General features: G+C 39.6%; 1 protein-coding gene across 2 annotated transcripts in view; it reads right to left on the minus strand.

Annotated features, from left to right (window-relative positions):
• Positions 1-26,321, minus strand: part of mdn1 (midasin AAA ATPase 1) — a 194,309-nt gene that overhangs the window by 162,837 nt on the left and 5,151 nt on the right. For both annotated transcript variants that reach the window (XM_062044455.1, XM_062044454.1), the window contains exons 3-12: positions 23,179-23,403; positions 16,763-16,870; positions 16,359-16,548; positions 16,065-16,262; positions 15,860-15,991; positions 10,049-10,152; positions 7,721-7,835; positions 6,030-6,208; positions 2,909-2,990; positions 2,165-2,260 (exon numbers count right to left, since the gene is read on the minus strand). In XM_062044455.1, the coding sequence (XP_061900439.1) occupies positions 2,165-2,260; positions 2,909-2,990; positions 6,030-6,208; positions 7,721-7,835; positions 10,049-10,152; positions 15,860-15,991; positions 16,065-16,262; positions 16,359-16,548; positions 16,763-16,870; positions 23,179-23,403 (1,429 nt within the window). The remainder of the gene's footprint in view (positions 1-2,164; positions 2,261-2,908; positions 2,991-6,029; positions 6,209-7,720; positions 7,836-10,048; positions 10,153-15,859; positions 15,992-16,064; positions 16,263-16,358; positions 16,549-16,762; positions 16,871-23,178; positions 23,404-26,321) is intronic.

The raw sequence follows: 26,321 nt of genomic DNA on the forward strand, positions 1-26,321 counted from the left end.
CACAGAAAGACCCCAGAGCCCGGAAATCTAACCCAAGACCTTCTCGCTGTGAGGCACGAGCGCTAACACACTGTATCTCGCCAGCATGCGTAAGTTAGTTTTCTGACACCATTATTTTATCTTAGCTCGGGCAGGATGGAGTAGCACTTATATTGTGTCTTTTATTGTGGCTTGTCTTTAGACTCTTGATGGCAGGTGTGTGGGAGAAAGAGGCTGTGTTAAAATAAAAAGTGTTTGAGTTCTTGGCCGCTGTTTTTTCTTCATACTGACTTGACTTCATTGACATACACGGCAACAGCGGATCTTGTGAGATGGTCTCTGGCTGGTGCAAAGCCAACGGTCATCTCACAAGACCCGCTCATGCCGTGTATGTCAATCAAGAGCCAAATGTGATGTCATAGTGAATGAAGACTGATGATATTTTGGTAATGGTGTCTATTTATTTAATGCTTGGTGACCGACCCACACTACCTCCGCGATTGATCAGTAGCTGGCGATCGACGTAATGGGCACGTATGCTAACCAAGATGGTATGCAAAAGCTACAGACAAATCTTGCAACAAATATTCAATAAAAACTGAATCATATGAAAAAAAGTGGGGTATCCGATGAGGTAATAAAGCCTGAGTGAGAAATCTATTCTGAGCTAAATACCTACAGTCACCTGTCTGACCTCTATGCAAAAGGTAATTTATTGTAGTTTTTTCCAGGCATTCTCTTTGTTCGATTTTTTTCTTTTTTAGAATTGTTTTTTCACACCCTTAAAGACAGTTCTTGTCCAATAGTGGGCGAGGTGCGATGCCAGGCGGGGTGCCTGTGACCCCGTGGAAATGCTTTATCAGTATCATGCTTCAAACCTTGGTTTAAAAAGCTGTGTACTACAAAAGGGGCTCATTATAAAGCATTAATCCTGCCTTCCTCATTTTTATTCAAAACAAATAGCACAAATTGCTCATATTGGTATTTATTGAGTTTTGTTTTTTTCAGTTTATTTATTTTATTTTTCAGTATCGAATGGTTCAAGTTGTCACAAAATGTGTATAGTTTAAAGAGGAACTGCATTTTGGAGGGGAAATTTTATATAGAAATATATAATAGGCTCCATTGTGAGCAGACTTTTGATCTCATTTATTTAATATTTGGAATGCATTAAAAAAGAAAAATGTGTTCTTGTCTTACATAAGGATTGTGAATAATAGGCAAAATTCCCCCCAAAAGTGCAGTTTCCTTTTAAATAAGGCTAACATTTTTTCCTTAATTTCAGGCAAATTGAGGCACCTAAATTGTTTTCTGTTAGAGACTAAAAAAATATGTTAATAAAATTATTCTTTGTTGTAAGTTGATCTATATTTATTTATTTTTTTATGTTAGTGAGGATACTATGTTTTGCAGGGGTGTAATTACAAGATACAAGACAAATTATACTATTTATAGTCGCGGCAAACAGTAGGGGGGAACACAAAAATGTTTTCTTGTTCCTCGGAGGGAGCGTAACAGAAAACAACTGAGAACCACTGTGAGTGTGAATGTTGTCTGTCTATCTGTGTTGGTCCTGCGATGAGGTGGCGACTTGTCCAGGGATGTACCCCGCCTACCGCCCGAATCCAGGCTCTAGTACCCCCCGCGAACACAAAAGGGAAAAGCGGTAGAAAATGGATGGATGCTTTAAGAGGTTAGATCGCACAAGGCCGCATAAACAGTTAGCATGCTTCAGTCTAAGAGTCTCTTGCTTTGCATTAACAGTGCATGGACCAAAACAGCATACGTTTAATCTGTAAATGTTCTTTCCGCGGGGGCGGAATGGCGTAGTGGGTAGAGCGCCCGTGTTAGAAACCTGAGGGTTGCAGGTTCGCTCCCCGCCTCTTACCATGCCGTTGTGTCCTTGGGCAGGACACTTCACCCTTGCCCCCGGTGCCGCTCACACCGGTGAATGAATGTTGAATGAATGATAGGTGGTGGTCGGAGGGGCCGTAGGCGCAAATTGGCAGCCACGCTTCCGTCAGTCTACCCCAGGGCAGCTGTGGCTACAAAAGAAGCTTACCACCACCAGGTGTGAATGAATGATGGGTTTTTAACATGTAAAGCGACTTTGGGTACTTAGAAAAGCGCTATATAAATCCCAGTTATTATTATTATATTTAGACAATGACTTGACAGCAAATACCTTTTCTTTGGAGATATTAAGTTTGCTTCCAATTATCTCAGCCATCTGCAGTTGGCTTTCTGGATGAGACATCATTGCTGTGAAGCAGTCAAGAGCCTAGTAGAAAAAAATTATCAAAAGATTTTACTAAATAAATGATGGGTAATCACAAACATAGCAAATTGTTTATCTGCTTTATATTCCTAACAATCTTGGGTAGGTGGACTTTATAGTCCACGTCATGGCCATAGTAATCTGCCAAAGTTGAATGAGTTAATTGGTTTTGTTGTTAGTTTACCACGTTTCAGCCTTAATCTAAAAGGATTCTTCAGTTCTAAACAATTAGATGCAGAGAGTTAACATGTTTGTGTTGCGACAATGTCATTTGTGCCATGCACTCTTTTTCTTCTTCTGCAGCGATGGTGTTTCTGGTGCTTTCTGTCAGCTTATAGCACCACTTGTGGCGAGGCATTGTATTACATCCGTTTCAACCAGTTAAGCGTTTGCAACTGGATGTGCTGATGTATTTATTTTGTCAAACAGGCAGCAAAATGAAACTGAAACGTTACAGTGTGTACAGTGTCATGAGACGTATGTGGGAACGGCACATAAAAACATTTTGAACTGAAGAATCCTTTTAAATTGAAGGTGTAACTAACAGCAAGTCCAGGTGCCTCCATTCACTTGTTGTAGATATTAACTCTCTGTAAACTACGCTGGGTAGATATTTCACTCATTATGAAGTCAAACACAAAACTCGCTTGCCTCTTGGAACACATGCTGTGCTGTGGTTGGAGACGTGCTGTCAAAATCGACACTGATCCTCTCACACCATTTCAGTAAATCCCTAGATGAATAAAAACACAAACAAAAGAAAATATCAGCAAGAATGCTGTCTTGCATGAGACAAACTTGTCCAATCACACGCAGCGTAATGTGAACGCTCCCCTACATTTACACTGGGAGGAATGCAAATCGCTCTATAGGTTGTATTCAGTCACGTGACTTTTTCTGACCTGTTTACTTCCGGTGTACAAAAAACAAACCAATATGGCTACCGTGCAGCAAACAGTGTGCAAACTGAGTATGCAAGGGGCCGAGATCTAACCGCTAACAGCAGATACGAGCGGAAGAACCTAACTGTGCAATAGTACCGATCCCTATACTTTGTAAAAAAAATAAAAAAATAAAAATTGTTGAGTGATCTCAAGTACCGTATTTTTCGGACTATAAGTCGCAGTTTTTTTCATAGTTTGGCCGGGGGTGCGACTTATACTCAGGAGCGACTTGTGTGTGAAATTATTAACACATTACCGTAAAATATAAAATAATATTATTTAGCTCATTCACGTAAGAGACTAGACGTATAAGATTTCATCGGATTTAGCGATTAGGAGTGACAGATGGTTTGGTAAACGTATAGCATGTTCTATATGTTATAGTTATTTGAATGACTCTTACCATAATATGTTACGTTAACATACCAGGCACGTTCTCAGTTGGTTATTTATGCGTCATATAACGTACACTTATTCAGCCTGTTGTTCACTATTCTTTATTTATTTTAAATTGCCTTTCAAATGTCTATTCTTGGTGTTGGGTTTTATCAAATAAATTTCCCCCAGAAATGCCACTTATACAGTACTCCAGTGCGACTTATATATGTTTTTTCCTTCTTTATTATGCATTTTCGGCCGGTGCGACTTATACTCCGGAGCGACGTATAGCCCGAAAAATACGGTATTATCCAACGGTTGCCTTCCCAGACATGTCAAACTATCTGGTGCTCCAGACGTCCTTCTACACGGCAAAACAGATGAAAACTTGAAAAAGTGTAAGTGGTTGGGTCAACGGAATTGGTATCAAGACTCTAGACATTAATCGTTGTTGCTCGGTTAAATTTGCATTTCATGATTTAACTTGGCGTTTTGCGAGGACGCCTCCTTGTATATAAACTGGGAGTAGCTCTTCATAGCCTTGATTCACTGTTTTCCAATAATTTAACCATTCATTTAGATAACTGAACACCTGGCTGGTTGCGAAGAGCTGACTGTAACTGTTTCGGCCATGTACCTTGTTGTTGTTGTTGCACACGTTGTTATGAGTACGCATGTTTTCCCCCGTCTTTATCAAAATATAACTATAGATCTCAACATTGTGTATGTGCTGAAAGCTTCATTTATGATTGCTGCCTTTGGTAAAAACTTAACTCTTTTAGGTTTTGCTCACATTTGCTTTCTTTTAAATTTAGACTCGCCGAGTTGGTGGTTTACGAAACACGGGTAGCAAAACCAGTGTTTTAAGAACTCCGAAACAAGATAAAATACAAAAACATCAAGATAACACTTGAAGAGAAAGTGATCATTGCAAACCTGTGCGTTTCTCATTGTCGCTTCTTTCGCACTTCTTGATTACCTCTCAAAGAACTCTCAAGAAATGTTTATCCTTTTCATGATTTGAACAGTTTCAACAGCCTAAAACAATGCAAGCATAGGGCATTTTTCTTGAAAGAAAAATTCCTCAGAACAGCCCACCGCCTATTAAAATGGGCTTTTTAAACATCAAATCATTGTCTCCCAAAACTTTATTAGTTAATGAGGTCATTAGAGACATCAATCTTAAGGTCATTGGTCTCAACGAAAACTGGCTAAAACCAGATAAATTTTCCGCGCTTAACGAAGCATCTCCTTCTAACTATAGGAGTGTACACATTGCCCCTCCCCTTAAAAGGGGTGGAGGAATCGCACTAATATCCAATGAAAACCTTGAATTTACCTTGAACCTAAGTAATAAGTATAAATCATTTGAGGTGCTTACTATGAGGTCTGTCACACCGCTACCTCTCTATCTGGCTGTTATCTATCGCCACCATGGGCCCTATTTGGACTTTATCAGTGCATTTTCAGAGTTAGTCGCTGATCTAGTGACACACTCAGTTATTATAATTATAATGTCGGATTATAATATCCATATGAATACCCTGTTAGACCCTCTGTGCGTGGCGCTCCAGACTATAATTGATAGCCGTGGTCTTACACAAATAATAAATGAACACACGCATCGCAACGGTAATACGATAGACCTAGTCTTTGTCACCAACTCCAAAGTTATGGTACTCCCGATCATTACCTTATAAAATTTGAAGTTTTGAGTCATAGTCAACACGCTACCAATAACCACTGATAACCATCTTAAATATTTTTTCCGTACAGTAGCCTCCCTAACCCAACAAGGGACTCCCCCCAGTTGCTCCACCCACTTGGCTGATGACTTTATGAATTTCTTTAATAAGAAAATTAGAGAGGAGATTAAAGATAACGCGTCCCAACTCCAACCGGGTTCTATTAACGCAGATACGTATGTATGTACAACGGATAATGCCCTCCAAAATAATCCCTCTCTTTTTGAAGAAATACCAGAGGAACTCCTGCGACTTGTAAATGGGACAAAACAAACATGTTTACTTTACCCACTTACTGGGAAACTTACCAAGGAGCTGTTTGTAATATTAAGACCATCAGTGCTAAATATTATTAACTTATCACTTTCCTCCACATCTGTGGTGCCTTCCAAGGTAGCTTGTTTTTCCCACTGGGTTGTGTTTTTTCTTGCCCTGATGTGGGATCTGAGCCGAGGATGTCGTTGTGGCTTGTGCAGCCCTTTGACACATTTGTGATTAAGGGCTATATAAGTAAACTTTGATTGATTGATTGGCAAATTGCAGCTCAGAACGCTTTGACAAAAGACGGTCGCTTGACCACCACTTTGAACCTTGCATATTTAACGAGCCTGATGTGACATCAGGTGAATACAACCTATAAGCAATGTGTGACTACTGTTAAGCGCAAAATGAAAATAACAAGCTTCAACGTGGACTAGTCCTCACCTTAGAGACAGTGCTCTGCCCTCCAGCTTTGTGGGTCTCTCCTCAGACTTGCACTGAAGGCTTTCTCTGGAGTTTTGATGTAACAACGGATCTAAATGTCTCTCACCCGTCAGGAGGCAGTAAATATCCAAGAGACGATCTGCCACCATTGTCAGTGTTGGATACTTGTTGATTACCACCTACACACAGAAAGATTGTCAAAGAAGGGATCATTCATGCAGAAGTTTTGTAATCAACACAAATGTACAAAAGGTAATTACTACTAATTTGTTGTACTGAACGTCTTTAGACGCTCCTATGCAGTATGTTGATATGACAATGATACAGTGAAGCTGAGTGCAATGCAAGGCGAGTCTTGTGTTCACTTTGTGTGGTTCAAGGACATAATACAATTAATACACACTCTGTTTTATCTTTGCAAATACACACATAAGGCCTGATTTACTTAAGGTATGCGTATACTACAACCCATGCATATTTGAAATAAAACGCAAAGCTGATCGACTAGATGTGTGCAAAGTGGATTGCGTCTGTTAAGTAAGCAGTATAATGGGGGGAAAATTAATTTTGTGTCTCTGTCTTCATTAATACGCAGAATATATGCTAATCTCCAAAACGCCCACAATACTGGGAGAAGATGCAAATATATTAAACAGCATGCGCAATGTGATTTATAAACACTCATCACAGTTTTGGGAGCTCTTTTTTGCGTTTTATTTAGCATGTGTGAAAAAGAATGTGATATCTGACAGACACAAACGGCTGTGAGGAAAGAGGTGCTCACGCTGCAAAAACAGATGATGGACACAGAACCCTGCGTCCTATGTGTGTGTATCAACACATTTGGATTGGACTGATAAAAGTTAAAGATATTGGACAGATCTTCTATTCAGCAATTTCATTTGATAATTTTTTAGCTGCTGGATGACTGATGAGTGATTAAAATGAATTAAATTTGGTGTCTTGCATTTGAGTCATTCCAAATGCACGAACAGCATTAGGTGTCAGTGTGCATATTTTTTTTCTTGTCTAGATTACGATTCAGAAAAGGTTTTACAGAATATAGATATGTGCTGGTTCAACACATTGCACACAGGTAGGAGCATGATAACACGAATGTGCAGAAAATTATCAAGTGTCTCTGTAGTAAAAACTCTGTATGCATACAAAATCCTCATTTAAATAGGGCAATCTGCACCATATTTTATTTGCACTTGATGTGTTAGAAGTTCACACGCAACATGGCTACTTATAGTACACGCTATTTTATTGTTTGCACACGCTGTTTAGCGCATGGTATTTGGATATTAGTAAATCAGGCCCATTGTATCTTATTTGGTTTCGATGAGATGCAAACACATTAGAAGAAAAGAAACTGGGAGAATTTAGCTATTTAATCTAAGATCTGAACAACACAAAGACCCGTGCAAGAGCACACAAGCACATACTCAGCAGACACAAGTCGTAAAATGACTTTAATGCAATTGCTCCTCTCTATGTAAATGATAATTTTCAACTTTCAGAATAAATATCAATCGACTCCAAAATAATCCCCTAACTCCAAACTCTGTTTGCACAGATAAACAAAATATGTCTAAATCTAATGCCATCAGTGACATTACAGTTGGCTACATGCATAGGGTAGATAGAACAAGTACAACATTCAAAACATTCTGCATCCATACACTTACCATTTTCAGCTCTTCTCTAGTCATGTTACCAATCTGCAGCTTTGTCCAGTACTTATCAAGTAAAGCTGCATTGGAGTGTGGTGGTTTGTGCCAACCGCCATCACTGTAGTTCATCCTTTAATACACAAACAATAAGTTGGTTTGTTTTGTTATCCAAAACAAAGGAGAATATGATATCAAACTCTAATTTGTTTTACCAAAAACTAAGTAATACAAATAAATATGGATATGCTACTACAAGCATATTTGCAAATTGTGCATTTATAGCATGACTTAACTCCAGATTTTTTTTTTTAAATATACAGTACAGTGCATGATTTTAGAAAATAAGAACACCAGCAAAAATCTCATGTACTGCTGTTTAATTGTATTACTTGTATTTTAGAATTGTAGTATTAGGTTCATTGAAGACTTTAAATAAGGAGTGTCAAACAAATTTTAGCTCAAGGGCCGCGTGGATGTAAAACTATTCCCTCGTGGGCCAGACTGGTAAAATCATGGCATCCATCCATCCATCCATTTACTACCGCTTCTCCCTCTCGGGGTTGCAGGGGGTGCTGAAGCCTATCCCAGATGCACTCGGGCGGTAGGCGGGGTACACCCTGGACAAGTCGCCACCTCATCGCAGGGCCAACACAGGCATAATTATTAAAAAACTAAAAAACTTTAAGCATTTTGGTGTGGCGTGGCTCGGTTGATAGAGCGGCCGTACCAGCAACTTGAGGGTTCGATCCTCGCTTCCGCCATCCTAGTCACTGCCGTTGTGTGCTTTCGCAAGATACTGTATTTACTTGCTCCCAGTGCCACCCAAACTGTTTTAAATGTAACTTTGATAATGGGTTTCACTATGTAAAGCGCTTTGAGTCACTAGAGAAAAGCGCTATATAAATATAATTCACTTCCCTCCTGTTCAATATTCCCATGTTGACAGTTCACCATTGAAAACGAGTTTGGAAAAGCAACCGAGTGTTTCCTCAAACCGCCACATTGGTGACATCCACAACTGCCACAGCACATTTGTTTATCATTCAAATATTACAATTATGATATAATTAAAACAATGATCAAAATGACATCATAATAACCAAATTAAAGGTAACATAACTACAAACTTAATCAATGTGAAAATGGCAAATTTAAGCATAAAATAAAATAGAACAAACAAATGTAGAAACACACATTTTTACAATGGAGTTCATGGTGCACATCGTGCCATCAACAAATTGCAAGCGCTGCACGGAATTATAACTACAAAGATGATGGTCATGTTAACTTAAGTGTTTGCATATTACCATTTCATTATTTTATCTGTTTAGTGGATTATTTACAAAAAATAAGGTATTTTGCTACTGCATCAGTCTGCCGCCATCTGCTGCCAGCAACAACAGGAGCAGCTGATTGATTACACCTGTGCTGACTGGAGTAGCGGGAGCCAATCCAGAGGGCGCTTGAAGTCAGCTGACACGTCATCTTTAAACGGTGTCATTTGTGATGTGGGTTACATTGGAATTGCTATTGCGACATACAGCAGTTTCTTTCATTAAAAAATTGCAGTTAATTTTTATACTTAGCAAACTCATTTTGCGGGCCAGATTAAACCTGTTCAGGCCCGTACGTTTGATAACACTGCTTTAAATAGGTGTGAATGGTTGGTTGTCTATATGGGTCCTACGATTGCCTGGCAACCACTCTAGGGTGTACTACACCACTCGCCCGACGTCAGCTGAGATAGGCTCCGGCTTACCCGCAACTATAGTGAGGATAAGCGTTACAGAAAATGGATGGATGAAAAGTGCAGTAGGCCAGTCATTCAAAAGTGTATGCACATGATGCACAATGATTTGATCGTCTGCTGATTGAAGTTTAGCCCTGATGGTAAGACAGAACATAAACTACCTCCAGATTTGTTCAATGGTATTAAAGTAAGGAAACCGGTTAGGCCACAATAGCTCCTTAAAGTGTTTCATTTGTTGTCTTGGCCGTATGTTTTGGGTCATTGTCATGTTGAAAGAACCACTTGAGTGTTCTGGCTGAAGCCAGGAGGTTCCCATTCATGATTAAACAGTAAATGGCCCGCCCATTAGGCTACTGATTTGCTGAAAATGTCTTGTCCACTGAAAAAATGTATTTCTTTCCACGGAACAAACATATTTTCCATAACTGACAAATAAGATCTTAGTCACTGTTTATTTCAAGAGGTGACACACATTATAGAAAAAAGGCCGCAAGTATTATAATTATGCATATTGTAGTATACTGTATTAATGTAATAGTTAAAGATGGATAAACAGGAGATACTGTCTATGTTTTTTTAAATGGCATTCATACCTTCTTGTTGCAAAGAACTGAAATCCAGGGGATATGTCAATGCTATCCTCCCGTCCTGGAATCATTAACTTTTTATTCTCCATTAATGGAAGGAGGACAGATACCTTGGAAAAAAGAATATTTTACAGCAGATTAAATGTGTGTCAGTATTGGGTGTACAATAGGTGGAACAGTACATATATTATGTATAGAGGCCAAAAGTTTGGACACATCTTCTCCTCATTCAATGCATTTTCTTTATTTTCATGACTATTTACAGTGTAGATTGTCACTGAAGGCATCAAAACTATGAATGAACACATGTGGAGTTATTTTAAATTAACTAGACTCTGATCCAGTTATTTCACCTTTTTTTGTTAAACTTGTGTTCATTCATAGTTTTGATGCCTTCAGTGACAATATACAATTTAAATAGTCATAAAAATAAAGAAAACCCATTGAATGAGAAGGTGTGCCTGTATTGTATATGTTCACAAAGTGGTGACACTCGCCCCATCCTTGTTTGTGAATGACTGAGCATTTCATGGAAGCTGCTTTTATACCGACTCATGGCACCCACCTGTTCCCAATTAGCCTGTTCACCTGTGGGATGTTCCCAATACGTGTTTGATGAGCACTCCTCAACGTTCTCAGTCTTTTTTGCCACTTGTGCCAGCTTTTTTTAATCATGTTGTAGGCATCAAATTCCAAATGAGCTAATATTTGCAAAAAATAACAAAGTTTACCAGTTCGAATGTTAAGCATCTTGTCTTTGCAGTGTATGTATTTAAATATAGCTTGAAAATGATTTGCAAATCATTGTATTCTGTTTTTATTTACGATTTACACAACGTGCCAACTTCACTGGTTTTGGGTTTTGTATATATACACACATATATAAATATATATACCGGTATATATTAGGGATGTAACGATAAACGGTATAATGATAAACTGTGGTAAAATTCCCGACGGTTAATAGTACCTTTTTAATTTTTAATTACCGAAAAACTGTCATTTATTAATGCATTTTAGGCAACGCTGCTTACTTCCGGAACCAAACTAACAGCAGCGCTGGCGCATGCGCACATGCGTCGTTCAGCTTGAAATAACATGGTGGAACACAACTATACGGACTTTGCGATGGAGATTTGCCCTCGGAGTAAACAGAGCCAAGCGCTTGGTTTAACTTTATTTTCCCTCTCTTCATTTCCGTGGACTTTCGGCTTGCGTGTAAGAGCGGCAGTTTTTAGATGGAGACAGGTGTGGACAATATTGGAGACAGACGCATCTGTATGGCGTCACATTAGTGGCAAAAATCCAAGCGCATAAAAACTGTTATCGCGCGCTGATTCTCCACTTCGTGCGCGCGCGACACCCTTTTGCGCGTGCGTGGTGCCTTTGTGCGCGCGGTGCCTTTCTGTGCGCGCACCGTCTCGGTCTGTGCACTGTCATGTTTCATTTTGGCACTTTGAGGGCGGGTATGCTTAGACTGCTCCTTCTTTGTGATTGGCTTTGAAAAAAAAAGAGGACAAAAAAAAGAAAGAAAAATACAACTTCAAGTAGGTTGTAAAAAAAAGGCAGATGAAGTGAAACTATAGCAATGCATTTCTTTACACTCTCTCATGCACACAGATACTCATGTTATGAGAAGTATATTGTTTTAAAAATATTAACATTAATTGTTGTTATTTTAAACATCTTTCAGATTACATTGCTCAAATTCAAAAACCACTTTACTACACAAATATTAGGCCCAACGTGCAGGATTATTCTATTAGTATTAGTTATTTTTATGTTTTATCATATTTTAGCTTATTTTTATGTTTTTTATTATATGTTAGCCTATTTTTATATGGTCTTATTATATTTATATTTCAGTTTTTATTGTATTTTATTTTATTTTATAGTTTTTCATATTGTAGTTTACTTTTATGTTTGATTATATCTTATCTTATTTCATATCATTTTTGGACTTTTACCTGATGTGCCATCCATCCATCCATCCATCTTCTTCCGCTTATCCGAGGTCGGGTCGCGGGGGCAGCAGCCTAAGCAGGGAAGCCCAGATTTTCCTCTCCCCAGCCACTTCGTCCAGCTCCTCCCGGGGGATCCCGAGGCGTTCCCATGCCAGCCGGGAGACATAGTCTTCCCAACGTGTCCTGGGTCTTCCCCGTGGCCTCCTACCGGTTGGACGTGCCCTAAACACCTCCCGAGGGAGGCGTTCGGGTGGCATCCTGACCAGATGCCCGAACCACCTCATCTGGCTCCTCTCGATGTGGAGGAGCAGTGGCTTTACTTTGAGCTCCCCCCGGATAGCAGAGCTTCTCACCCTATCTCTAAGGGAGAGCCCCGCCACCCGGCGGAGGAAACTCATTTCGGCCGCCTGTACCCGTGATCTTGTCCTTTCGGTCATGACCTAAGCTCATTACCATAGGTGAGGATGGGAACGTAGATCGACGGGTAAATTGAGAGCTTTGCCTTCCGGCTCAGCTCCTTCTTCACCACAACGGACCGATACAGCGTCCGCATTACTGAAGACGCCGCACCGATCCGCCTGTCGATCTCACGATCCACTTTTCCCTCACTCGTGAACAAGACTCCTAGGTACTTGAACTCCTCCACTTGGGGCAGGGTCTCCTCCCCAACCCGGAGATGGCACTCCACCCTTTTCCGGGCAAGAACCATGGACTCGGACTTGGAGGTGCTGATTCTCATCCCAGTCGCTTCACACTCGGCTGCGAACCGATCCAGTGAGAGCTGAAGATCCTGGCCAGATGAAGCCATCAGGACCACATCATCTGCAAAAAGCAGAGACCTAATCCTGCAGCCACCAAACCAGATCCCCTCAACGCCTTGACTGCGCCTAGAAATTCTGTCCATAAAAGTTATGAACAGAATCGGTGACAAAGGGCAGCCTTGGCGGAGTCCAACCCTCACTGGAAACGTGTCCGACTTACTGCCGGCAATGTGGACCAAGCTCTGACACTGATCATACAGGGAGCGGACCGCCACAATCAGACAGTCCGATACCCCATACTCTCTGAGCACTCCCCACAGGACCTCCCGAGGGACACGGTCAAATGCCTTCTCCAAGTCCACAAAGCACATGTAGACTGGTTGGGCAAACTCCCATGCACCCTCAAGGACCCTGCCGAGAGTACAGAGCTGGTCCACAGTTCCACGACCAGGACGAAAACCACACTGTTCCTCTTGAATCCGAGGTTCGACTATCCGGCGTAGCCTCCTCTCCAGTACACTCGAATAGACCTTACCGGGAAGGCTGAGGAGTGTGATCCCACGATAGTTGGAACACACCCTCCGGTTCCCCTTCTTAAAGAGAGGAACCACCACCCCGGTCTGCCAATCCAGAGGTACCGCCCCCGATGTCCATGCGATGCTGCAGAGTCTTGTCAACCAAGACAGCCCCACAGCATCCAGAGCCTTAAGGAACTCCGGGCGGATCTCATCCACCCCCGGGGCCTTGCCACCGAGGAGCTTTTTAACTACCTCAGCAACCTCAGCCCCAGAAATAGGAGAGCCCACCACAGATTCCCCAGGCACTGCTTCCTCATAGGAAGACGTGTCGGTGGGATTGAGGAGGTCTTCGAAGTATTCCCTCCACCGATCCACAACATCCGCAGTCGAGGTCAGCAGAACACCATCCGCACCATACACGGTGTTGACAGTGCACTGCTTCCCCTTCCTGAGGCGGCGGATGGTGGTCCAGAATCGCTTCAAAGCCGTCCGGAAGTCGTTTTCCATACCTGATGTGTATTTTAATTATTTTTAATCCATTTATTTTATCATCTAGTGTTTCCTCAAAGAGCCCTCTGGATCTCCACGTCCAGAGGGTTCCTGTGATTGGCTATTGTCATTGTGTTGTTATTATTATTGTTGTTGTTTTTTGTTTATTTTTATGTACATGTTTGACTGTCTTCATGGGGTGTGGGTGTTATTTCTCATTTTGTTTTTAACTATGTAAAGCAGTTTGAGCTGCATTTTAAATGTATGAAAAGTGCTTTATAAATAAAAATGTATTATTATTAGTAATAGTACCCTTACAATCACTCCAAACCAGTTCAATAACTTACCTCTTTTTCAGCCAACATTTTTTTATCCACTAAATCCTCCGTAAATCTTGATACATATTGACGATGACCCGCCCTGCTATACTTCTGATTGGCTCATATGAAAAATGCTCAAAGCCAATCAGAAAGAAGGGGCGGTCTAAGCATACCCGCCCCCAAAGTGCCAAAATGAAACATGACAGCGAAAGGCACCGCGTGCATGGAAAAAGGCGCCGCGCGCGCACAAAGGCATTACGCGCACGCAAAAGGGTGTCGCGCGCGTGCACGAAGTGGAGAATAAGCGCGCGATAACAGTTTTTATGCGCTTGGATTTTTGGCACTAATGTGACGCTATACATCTGTCCCACACAAAGTATACAGCAAAGGAGAAAACTATTTGATGTTGCATTTATTTTCTCAATACAGCGTCCTTCAGCGGCTGTGACAGAGTTAACGAGAGGAAACATGCAGCAGGCGATGTGTCGTGAACGTTGTCACAACTTGTTTATAAAGTCTTTAGTTTGTTTACTGGGATGTTAACACGTCCTTTATTTAACTGCAAACTGTATCAGTGTTCAAATAACATCAATACTAGCTATAATGTTTTGTCATCTCATCCAACTGAACTGAACGCTTGCTATGAAGATTGTGTATTCGATATGAGAGGTACCACTCCGGTTTATTTTTGTTGGCCAAACTGTTGGTGTTGTTGGAGAACAACTAAGCTTTTTTATTAGACTTTATTTTCATTAGCCAAACGGCTTTGTGTTTTATATTATTTTCTTAATATTTTATGGTGTATAGTTAATTTCTATACGACATATTTCTGCTCAAACTCTTAATGGATTTGTCCCGATACAGTATCTACATTTACATAAATTAGGACATATAAATGTACATCACAAAGAATACCTCTCTCTATGAAAATGTAAAAATAAGAGATAAAGACATCATGTAATGAGAAAAAGATGACACGTTGATACTATTAATGAACATAAAGACAAATATTTGTCTTTAAATACATGGATAAGGTGTATCTATAAACTTTTTATTCGACATTACAAACTACATGATGGCATCGCGTTCACACCCCAACACTGTTTTACCTAACATAATGAATAATCATGATTTAAATATTGATAAAAAATAATCTTAAATATTATCTTGGCCATAATTGTGCAGCCCTATGTGTTAAGACTAGATCTCATACATCAACACTATTTTTATCTACAACGACAAAAAGTGCAGTTATGTCTTATGGCCATCAGGTTGTTTTTTTTATCTCTTATGTCCATAAAGTGATATCTGCTATCATGCACAATGTTCACATTTATTTATTTATTGTTTTCTACTATATTATTTTGTTTATAATGCTTGAGGTCCATGAAACAGTGTTTTTAACTACAATGTTTCTCCTACCAAGGAAATAATTTTCAATGTGTTGTTTGTGTTTTTTTAATAATAAAACTTGGTTAAAAGATTTCAGTTTAAGCACATTTTAAAAATACCGCGATAATTATAACTGTGATAAATTTTCATACCGCGACATCCCTAATATACAGTATATATATATATATATATATATATATATATATATATATATATATATATATATATATATATATATATATATATATATATATATATATATATATATATAATACACATATACAGGGCTTGAATTTAACCACGGCACGTGCCGCAACCACCATCACATAATACTAAACTAACTTGAATAAACCACACCTAAGGTTGTACTTACCACATCTAGTGGTGCATGATCAATGTCTTCCAACAAAATCCACATTCCTTTAGTTACAGCCTGTGTCAGAGTTCCTGGCTGCCATATGAACTTTCCTGGTATGTCAGTGCATCGATACATACCAAGCAGAAGCTGGGAAACAATCACAGGCACTCACAGACAGCAGCAGCATTGTTAATAGCATTTGAGTTGCACTTTGACTTACCTTACTATCCGTTTGATCCCCAAGCTGAACCTTCAGAAAGTTTGTAGTTTTTGCATGACCTGTATGTGCAGCCATAATCTCCACCAGGGCAGTTTTACCACATCCGATAGGCCCCTCTAGGAGCACAGGCTTCTGTGACGCCACAGCCAAAGCCAATCTTCTCAGATTGAGACTGGTTGAGTCCACCAGCACCATATCCTTTTCATTGTGAAAAACAATCAACAATAAACCTAAATTATAAAACAAACATAAAAGGACTAAGAGAAAATGTTATGTGAAAAAGGAAAGGTTTACCTGCATAGCCTCTTTTGGAGCAATTTTGGACAGCAAAACACCACAGATTGCTACAACATTTCGAGACAAGTCCTCTGATACCACTTGGCACTGGGTATACTTCTTTTTTTCCTTGTGCCATATTGCAGAGCCTTGATTGGCTAATACCAGGGCTTTGTCTATATCAGTCAGCTGGGTTTCTTCAAAGGACCTGGAGAGTAAAACCAAATACACAATCAAAGTGCATCTTCTGAAAAAGTCTTGCTCCGGTATAATTTTGAGTAATCATCTCAAATTATATTTGGAGGTTGTAAAACAAGCCTTTCAATACAAGTGCAATACAAATGAAAGAAAGTCCTGATAGTTTTAACATCACTAGATAAAAGATTTTAAAAGATAGTAAATGTAGACAAAAAGATACATACTTGATTTTCATTTGAAGAATTTCGTCACTTGTCAGTACTTTTGTCAGGAAGGTTGTTTTCTGCTGATCAGTCATACGAGAAACCAGTGCTAAACAATTAGCAGTGTATCTGTTGGAGACCATGAGGAAAATAAACACTATTGTTGGGTAAAAAAATCTAATGTGACCAACAACAACAAACAAAAAAAACAGTGGACATTTTGTCAAATACATTTGTTATTCTCTGCTGCCTTCAACTGAGATTTGGTTTAAGTCATTATTTAAACTTTTTGTTTTAAATCCAAATTAGTGTTGTCCCGATACCAATATTTTGGTACCGGTACCAAAATGTATTTCGATACTTTGATACTTTTTTAATTAAAAGGGACCACAAAAACTTGCATTATTAACTTTATTTTAACAAGAACTGTTACAGTACATTAAACATGTTTCTTATTGCAAGTTTGTCCTTAAATAAAATAGTGAACATACAAGACAACTTGTCTTTTAGTAGTACCGGTAAGTAAACAAAGGCTCCTAATTTAGCTGCTGACATATGCAGTAACATATTGTGTCATTTTGCATTCTATTATTTTGTCAAAATTATCCAGAACAAGTGGTAGGAAATTAATTTTGAATCTACTTTTTCATTTACTGTTAATATCTGCTTACTTACTCTTTTAACATGTTGTATCTACACTTCTGTCAAACTGTAATAATCACTTATTCTTCTGTTTGGATGATTTACATTAGTTTTGGATGATACCACAAATTTGGGTAACATTCCAATACCAAGTCGTTACAGGATCATACATTGGTCATATTCAAAGTCCTCATGAGTCCAGGGACATATTTTCTGAGCTTATAAACATACTTTAATTTTTTATTTACAGAAAGAAGATGTTGCGATGCCAAAAAAGATCGGTAATCATAGTAGAATCGACTAGATACGCTCCTGTACTTGGTATCATTACAGTGGATGTCAGGTGTAGATCCACGCATGGCGTTTGTTTACATTTTGACGCCGGTGACTTACGGTGTGTAGTGAAGCATATTCCTCGTTCTGCAGGGATAATACTTGTAAGAAACTTACTTTATTTGTTACCATGGAAGCGAGGATTAGTGATTTAGAAGTCGCTACAACAATGCAGACTACGGATGGACTTTAGCCGCTAGCTAGCTAAACATGTCTTAAAGCACCTCTTTCTGAGGGCGTTTCAGAGTTAGAACTTCACCTTTATCTTTAATTTTTAAGCCAAAATGCTTCCGTTCTCCCTTTTCTGTGTACACACTGTGTCTGCTTGTAAGTACTCTGTGATTGTGCGCTGCCGAACATGCTCCTTTGCTCGTAAACCATCAATGACTGGACATGACGACAACGGGGGCGCGGACCGGTACTTTTTAGAGGCGGTATAGTACCGAATATGATTAATTAGTATCGCGGTACTATACTAATACCGGTATATCTTACAACGCTAGTCCAAATATAAGATTACAGTATTATGTTTTCAACTAAATATTTAGTGTTTTTAAAGTTTTTTTTATAATATTTGTATAGTATATCCCGCTCTGTCACGGCTTCTCGTATATAATGAAGTAATCACGTACGTACGTAACACATGCATACGCATTAGCTTTAGGCATTTTTAGCTTATAATAGCAATTTGGATAGTAGCATTAGCGGTCTATGTATATTCTATCATAACAACAACATGACTGTAAAGTGTTTGTTGCTTCTCTTGGACTGAGTTTGTATGTGTGTACGCACTACCTGAGCATACGTGTTGACGAGATAGGGTAAGTGATCGGCGTAAACATCAATCATTTTATTCGGGCTGGTAAAAAATGTTTTATTACAAAAATTGTGTAATTGTGAAAAATTGAGACAATTGTCAAACAAATGTGTTCCGTTAAACCACACATGGTAACATAAGCTACGTGGCGGTCTTGTTATATGTTTTAATTAAAAAAATATTACTATGAGGAAGTTGCAAACACCACACAGATCCCATCTGGTCCACCAGAGCTTTCCATTTGGCTCTCAAAATCAAATGACAAGTCAGTATGAAGTTATGGCACTAAATCGATCGGAGATGGGTCCTTTTATTATGAAAATTCAAAGCAGCCCCATATTTGCGCTGATTTCCTTTAACTTTACTCACTTTGCTGAAAACAATGGCAGCACAGACAACATTCAATGTGAGATCACAGAGGACATTAAAGATAGCGAGCAATATTAGTGACAACAGGCCTTTTACCACCGCAGGAACTTTTTCAGGAACTTCCCTACTTAACCCACCAAAAACTACCCAGGTAGATTTAGTTCTTTAGGAACCATTCAAAGTTCCTACTAGCTGAGTGGAACTTTTCCAAGCGACCAGGAACCTTTCCGAGGGCGGGGTGTGCTGTCGAACGCTGATTGGTTGAACACAGTTGGGGGCTTTCTTAGAACTTCTCTTTCAAACACACGACCACCATCGGAATATACGCGGCGACTTGTTTATTTCTTATTTCTTGTGTATTTTTTTTTTATTGCAAGGCCTCGGGATCTTTCTGTGTGGAGTTTGCATGTCCTCCCCGTGACTGCGTGGGTTCCCTCCGGGTACTCCGGCTTCCTCCCACCTCCAAAGACATGCACCTGGGGATAGGTTGATTGGCAACACTAAATTGGCCCTAGTGTGTGAATGTGAGTGTGAATGTTGTCTGTCTATCCGTGTTGGCCCTGCGATAGGCACCAGCACCCCCCGCGACCCCGAAGGGAATAAGCGGTAGAAAATGGATGGATGGATGGATGCAACAAACTTGACAACGGAGTGAAAGAAAAACAAAAGGAGCTTTCAAAAGGCAGGAACTTTTGTGTGCTGAAGAACGCTGATCAGTGAAACTATCTTGCAGTGTTTTTACTCAGAAACTCAAAATAATACAGCTCTCCAAAAAGTGCACTTCTGCTGCTATTTGACATAACTGTTTGTTATGATGCTTTGACATTTTTGCACTTTATTTCTTTATTGAAAGAAAATTCTATGAAGAGAGAATTTGTTTGCAAATGTGGTTACAATGCTAAAAAATGAAAAGTTAAAGGTAAAAAAAGAAATACACTTTATTGAGTTAACATTTTTTCTTTATAGGGGGAAAGATGTGATGTTATGAGCTAGGCTAGGGAATATAACAACTACACTACCCAGCATGCAACGGGAGTGACGAGCATGCGCGGTAGCCTCGAAAAGTGTTGTTGCATGTCTTCACGTAAGAATGAGGTTATGAGCACGCTGTGAAAGTAAACGTCAAGAGCTCAGCCAACACGCATCGTCGGCTTTATTTATAATTAGACAGACAACACATATACAGTGTGATTTTGTTTTGTTTACAAGGAAAGAAAAACAAATGTTAAAAAAGGGAGATGTCATATATGTTGTGTATATATATATGTATGTGCTGCGATTGCTTTAAGAACGTTGCGACAGCTGCCGTAAAGGAGGTGCGTTGCTAGCCTGGTTGCTATGTTTCCGGTTGGTCGTAAAAGTGTTCGTCATGTGTTTGTACCCTGCTCAAATCTCTCAGTAAAGTTATTCATTGGATTATACCTTTTGTTTTGAACTTTATTACACTTTGGAGCGCTTTTTCCTGTCCATTTTTTTCCTGCTTTCCCTATCTGCGCCTAATGACTGAGCTACGTGACGTCATTTCTTGTGATGTCTCACAGGGCATTTCTGGTCGGGACGGGATTGGTCCCAGGGATTCGAATAAAGAACCAACTCTTATTCTTTACTATAGTGGTCTCGATAACGGGTACCGGTTCTCAAAAAGGGATTAGAGTCCGAGGACTCGGTTCTTTTCTTATCGAACAACCGGGAAAACCGGTTTCGAGTATCATCCCTAATTGAGCGCAATATTAATTGTCTTCAGTTAGTTCATTTGTGCACAAACTAAGGTTAACAGTTTTCATTTCAACATGTCCAAAAAGGATTAGGAAGAAGTAGAGCTAATTAAATCCCACCCCTCCTCCACATCACACCAATCCTCAGTGCAATATATGTACACTATATACACTTTTGTTCACTCTTTGTGTATACTATACACCACTTGAAGTCTCTACACATTAGGTCTCAAGGCGAACCCTTGGGACGGAACATGAACACCCCCCCGCCTCCACAGACAAACTTAACCACCCTATAGCAATGATTTTTAAAAAAATATTTTTGTCCTTAATTTCTTTGTGTGCAATTTCCAATTTAATTTGCGATCAATGGTAATACCTAGAAAGGTAGTTTGATATACCGTATTTTCCGCACTATAAGGCGCACCGGATTATAAGGCGCACCTTCAACGAATGGCCTATTTTAAAACTTTGTTCATATATAAGGCGCACCGCATTATAAGGCGCACAGAATAGACGCTACTAAAGAGGCTGGGGTTAAGTTATGTTGCGAGATGTAGTTGCGAGACCTGTTGTGGCTCAATATTGGTCCATATATAAGGCGCACCTGATTATAAGGCGCACTGTCAGCTTTTGAGAAAATTGGAGGTTTTTAGGTGCGCCTTATAGTGCGGAAAATACGGTACTCTTTCTATTTCTGTGTTATTAATTCTGTTTATTAGTTTTCCTATGGCCAGGAATTATATAATTAGTTTTACTTAAGTTGAGGGATAGCTTGTTGATATCAAACCATTTTACAATAGCATCTGACCCGTGACGTGGTCAGTACTAGGGATGGAAAAATTAATTAAAGAATTAAAAAAAACCTGAATTGTTCCGTTGACCTGACACGGATTGGAGCGTGTGTTGTTCGGAACTTTGGATCATATGTTTTTTTCTTTTTACTTCGTATTACTAAACAGTTTAGAGTGTGTTTGTGTAGGTCTAATAATTTGCTTGCACATCATGAGGCAGAGGAGAAGAAGGAGAGTTGCGGAAGCGTTCGTGTTGTGGACATGGCGAGCGGTTTACTGTAAGCTATGCAGACGTTGTTAAGAAAGTGGTGGATAAAACTGGGACTGTGTGCAAGCACTGTGCAAGACGTACTAGTATCTGGCACCCACCTGGCGCATTTCCTTCTAAGCTATTCCCAGCCACCGGGCTCTGGGTCGCTTAGAATAAAGAATATTACGCTCACATTTGTGTGCGTAATATAGATGTGTCATTTAATTTAACCAATTGCTCCTTTGCCAGAACCATATTTTCCGCACCAAAGGGCGCACCGGATTATAAGACGCACTGCCGATGAATGGTCTATTTTTTTATCTTTTTTCACACATAAGGCGTACCAGATTATAGGGCGCATTAAAGGAATCTTTTTTTTTCCTAAATGGAAAACACTTCCTTGTGGTCTACATAACATGTAATGGTGGTTCTTTGGTCAAAATGTTACATTGATTATGTTTTACAGATCATCTTAAAGCCGCTTTCTGACAGTCGCCTTACGATGCGCCGTTTTGTGGGCGGTCTCATTTTTGTGGCTCACCATCGACAGCGTCTTCCGCCCGTCATCTTTGTTGTAGCGGTGTAGCGTGCAAGGACAGGAGTGGAAGAAGTGTGAAAAGATGGAGCTAACTGTTTTAATAACATTCAGACTTTACTTAAATCAATAACAGAGCAGCATCTCCTCACCGGAAATGTGTCCTGTGAAAAAACGTCCGACAAGAACTCTATTTACTAAAGTTCCTTGGGTGGATAATGTAAATTCACTATACCGGTATGTTTTAGCGCTTTCATGGCAAGTTTACTGATAGATAGAAGTTAAGAACTTTACATTACTTTATATTGGAAATGGCAACAGCAGAGGATTAATGCCACATAAGAAGATAGAGGAAAAAGAAGAAGCTTATCGACTATGGCATCGCCACGGACTACAGAGGCGGACACGTGCAAATTTTCAGGATTTATGCAGATCCCGTATACAGATCAGCAGGTACCAGAAGGTAAGAAAAGTTGCTTTTGCATAATATTGTGAAACAAAATCCCAGATAATATGTCTTACCTTACACACACACCATAATAATACTTGTATGTTGAAGCACATCAAACTGTGCAGCCTACACTCATTTCTGTTTGACTGCCATCTACTGGTCACACTTATCATTACACCATGTACCAAATAAAATTGCTTCGAGGTGGGTAAGCTCCACCAAACTTATTCCTTACATTAGGCGCACCGGGTTATAAAGCGCACTGTCGAGTTTTGAAAAAATAAAAAAAAGATTTTAAGTGCGCCATACAGTCCGTAAAATACGGTAATTACTCACAGTCAAATGCTTCAACATTACAAATAATCAGAATGACCTGAAATAAGACTGGAACCAATTCACAGGGAAAATAACATTTATCTTTCTCTGCAGCAGAACTCAAACCATAACTCTCCGGTTCAAAAGTGTTCTAGATGACACCCGTTGCCCTGCTCTTTATGTTACAACTGGTATACAGACAAAGGAAGCACTCACCCTCGAACCATGACATCTCTTGTGAGCAGCAGGGAAACACATGGACTCCAGTCCCAGAGTAGTCCAAACTTAGCAGAATCACTCTTGAGGAAGCAAAGAGTTGCAGCCATGAGGTCACGCAGTTTCATCCGCCTTGGACCATACTGGACTGCTGATGCCTCTTCACTGGTAAAGAAGAGTCTCTGAAACACTGGCGGGGCATCGCTGAAGTACCTTGCAGCAAACCTGATAGTGATAAGCATAAAACAGTTCAATGTAGATGTAAGCAGTAGTTTCCATTGCAGCTGAGATAAACATTAAGTGTATTTTTTCCCCGGGCAAAAAAGTTTTTCTCCAGCAATTAACACAAATTTACAGGACCTGGTCCTCCATTGTCAGGACGACCGCCACATACTTTAAACGTCCCCCGCCCAGACGTTGCCGTCTTCGGGCTGTGGATTGAGTGTTATACACTACATACTGCATTCATAGACCAGCAGTCTGTAAAAACTCTTAATTGTCTTTAGTAGGACTGGACAATTAAATCAAATTTTGATTTTGATTTTGATGATGACTTCTCACAATCATGAAAATTATTAATCAATTATTGGGCCACGCAACATGCATGCTAATTCCGGAGCTTGTTGGGGTGAAAGAGATGAGGCGATTATTGGAAAAAGACCACGTCTACTAGAAGTTTGGAATGTCACCATGGTTGCTACTATTTTTTGACACAGAGCTGATATAAATAGATGGATAGTACTTTATTGATTCCTTCAGGAGAGTTCCCTCAGGAAAATTACAATTTCAGCAGCAGCGTACAGAATTAAGATCAAATTTAAAAAGTAAAACGTAAATAATGGGGGTATAAATGGAAATAAAATTTAAAATATAACAATAAGAATAAAAATAAAAAGCAACAATAAGAATAAAAATATAACAGTACAAATAAGAATATAACAAGATAAACTATGCAGTAGTGACCTGTTATGAAAATGTATTGCACTGTTATTGCACTGTTTTTTGTTGCAGTTTATTTCAGTAAATATGCCTAATCAATAATCACTAAACTAACCAAAAAAAGTAAGGCCGTATGATTTCTGTGGACGGAGTCACGCAATTGGCCAATAAAACGGAATCTGCAGTTAAACGCAGAATAATATCAAGAAAATTTACATAATTGTGACAGAATAATATCAAGAAAATGTACATAATTGTGACAGAAATGCTGTCATTGTGAGGAGAAAGAACATTTGTTTGGGAAAAGAATGTGATCATTACCCCCCACCCCCCAAAACACTTAACTGCCTCATGTTGAACTTGACATACAATACAATGTCGATACGGTTACTTGAAACAGCGACTTAACAGAATAATATCAAGAAAATGTTCATAATTGTGACAAAAATGCTGTCATCGTGAGGAGATAGAACATTTGTTTGGGAAAATAATGTGCCCTGGACTGCTCATTACCCCCCAAAACACTTAACTGCCTCGTCCTGAACTTAATGTCGATACGGTTACATGAAACAGAGACTCAACTCGGAAGCGAAAGCTAGCAAGAACAATCCATACACCCACAACACATTCCAACTGCTTGTGGTATGAACACCATCATCAATGTAACATCAATGTACAAACAGTAGGGCAGTCGCAACTTAAAAGGCGCTCTCTCTTTTTTCTTCTTCACAGGCCCAAGCCCTTTTTTCCACTCGTCAAGCTGAGAACAGCACAGCACACTTCCGCCCTCAAAATAATAGTGTGGTGCGCCACATTCGGTCTGACTGCACTCACAAAATAAAGGTTTCAAAAAAGTACCTTACCCAAACATGATGTACTAACGCACTGATTTATACATTTACACAATTATTATGCTTTGAGAAACATAACATTGGGGACAAGCAGTACAAAATGGATGGATGGATTTACATTTAGGTTTTTAATTGCGCCCAATGGGTTGAGTTTTTTCTTGCCCTGATGTGGGATCTGAGGCCCTGTCTATATTAAGCCGGATAACTCCTTAAACTATTTAGCCTAAGCCCCGTATCAGCCACACTAACCTATCGTTTAAAACCTCTAAAGGCCTTAGTGGCCACATGCGTGGACAGCACCTTTTACCTCTTATTTCCAAAATTGTGTACACTACTGAATTGGGGTCTTATGCCGACATATGCACACTTATACTGCTATCTGGTGGTGTCAGAAGAGTATAACATACAATGGAATTTGGAAAAAACAAGTGTAAAAATAAAAATGTGCATGTCACTACACATGAAGTAAACGTTTGTGTACTTATGGACTAAGTACATCATATTAAAAGATTATTTTTAGTTTTTATTCTAATTAGGGTCCAATAAGCTCAAATAGCAAAGAGAAATAAAAAAAAGCATGTAAACAAACAGCTTGGGCCTTAAGAGGTTAACGTTCCCCTCCTTGGGAATTTTTTTACAGGGGTAAGTGCGCCGTCTATTTCTCGAATCTCCGGCTCTTAGCTCGGTATGGACTCACTGATCGTTTATAAACTGAGTTCAGAGAGGAAGTGACATCAGAAACAACACACCACAGCCAGCTTCATAACAACCGGTTCCCACTCAGAGGTAAAACACTAGAAAGATCAGGCGAATGACCCAGACATGCCCGTGTTTCTTCTTCGCTTGTAGAAATAACACATGAATACTTAAAAAGAAGGAAACGCATTATTGCAGCTATTTCGGATACACCACATCTCAGACAGCAACACAGCAATGTTGAGCGACGGTTTTGGATAAGGCCTGGAAGAACGGCAGCCTGGTGGGATATGTTTGTCAATGAGTGTGTTGTGCCAGAGGAAATGCAAGAGAACTTTCGAATGTCCAGGTCAGCTGTGATTCTACTTAGCGAAAAACTGTGTCCATTTGTCGAAGGGGAGACAACAACAATACGGGCTCCCGTGGATGTGATAAAAAAAAAGTAGCATGTACTTTGTATTACTTGGCCAACGAGGGAAGACTTCGGAAAACAGCGAAGGCATTTGGACTGGCAAAGCAGACTGTATCAGTTATTGTCCGCCATGTAAATCGAGCGATTACTCAACATTTAGGTCCACAGTATATAAAGTCACCAAAAACCAAAATTAACATCTTGCTTGCATCTTTTCAATGTTTATATGCCGGGTAAAGGACACA

The sequence above is a fragment of the Entelurus aequoreus genome, linkage group LG04, assembly GCF_033978785.1.
Source record: "Entelurus aequoreus isolate RoL-2023_Sb linkage group LG04, RoL_Eaeq_v1.1, whole genome shotgun sequence".
Classification (NCBI taxonomy): domain Eukaryota; kingdom Metazoa; phylum Chordata; class Actinopteri; order Syngnathiformes; family Syngnathidae; genus Entelurus; species Entelurus aequoreus.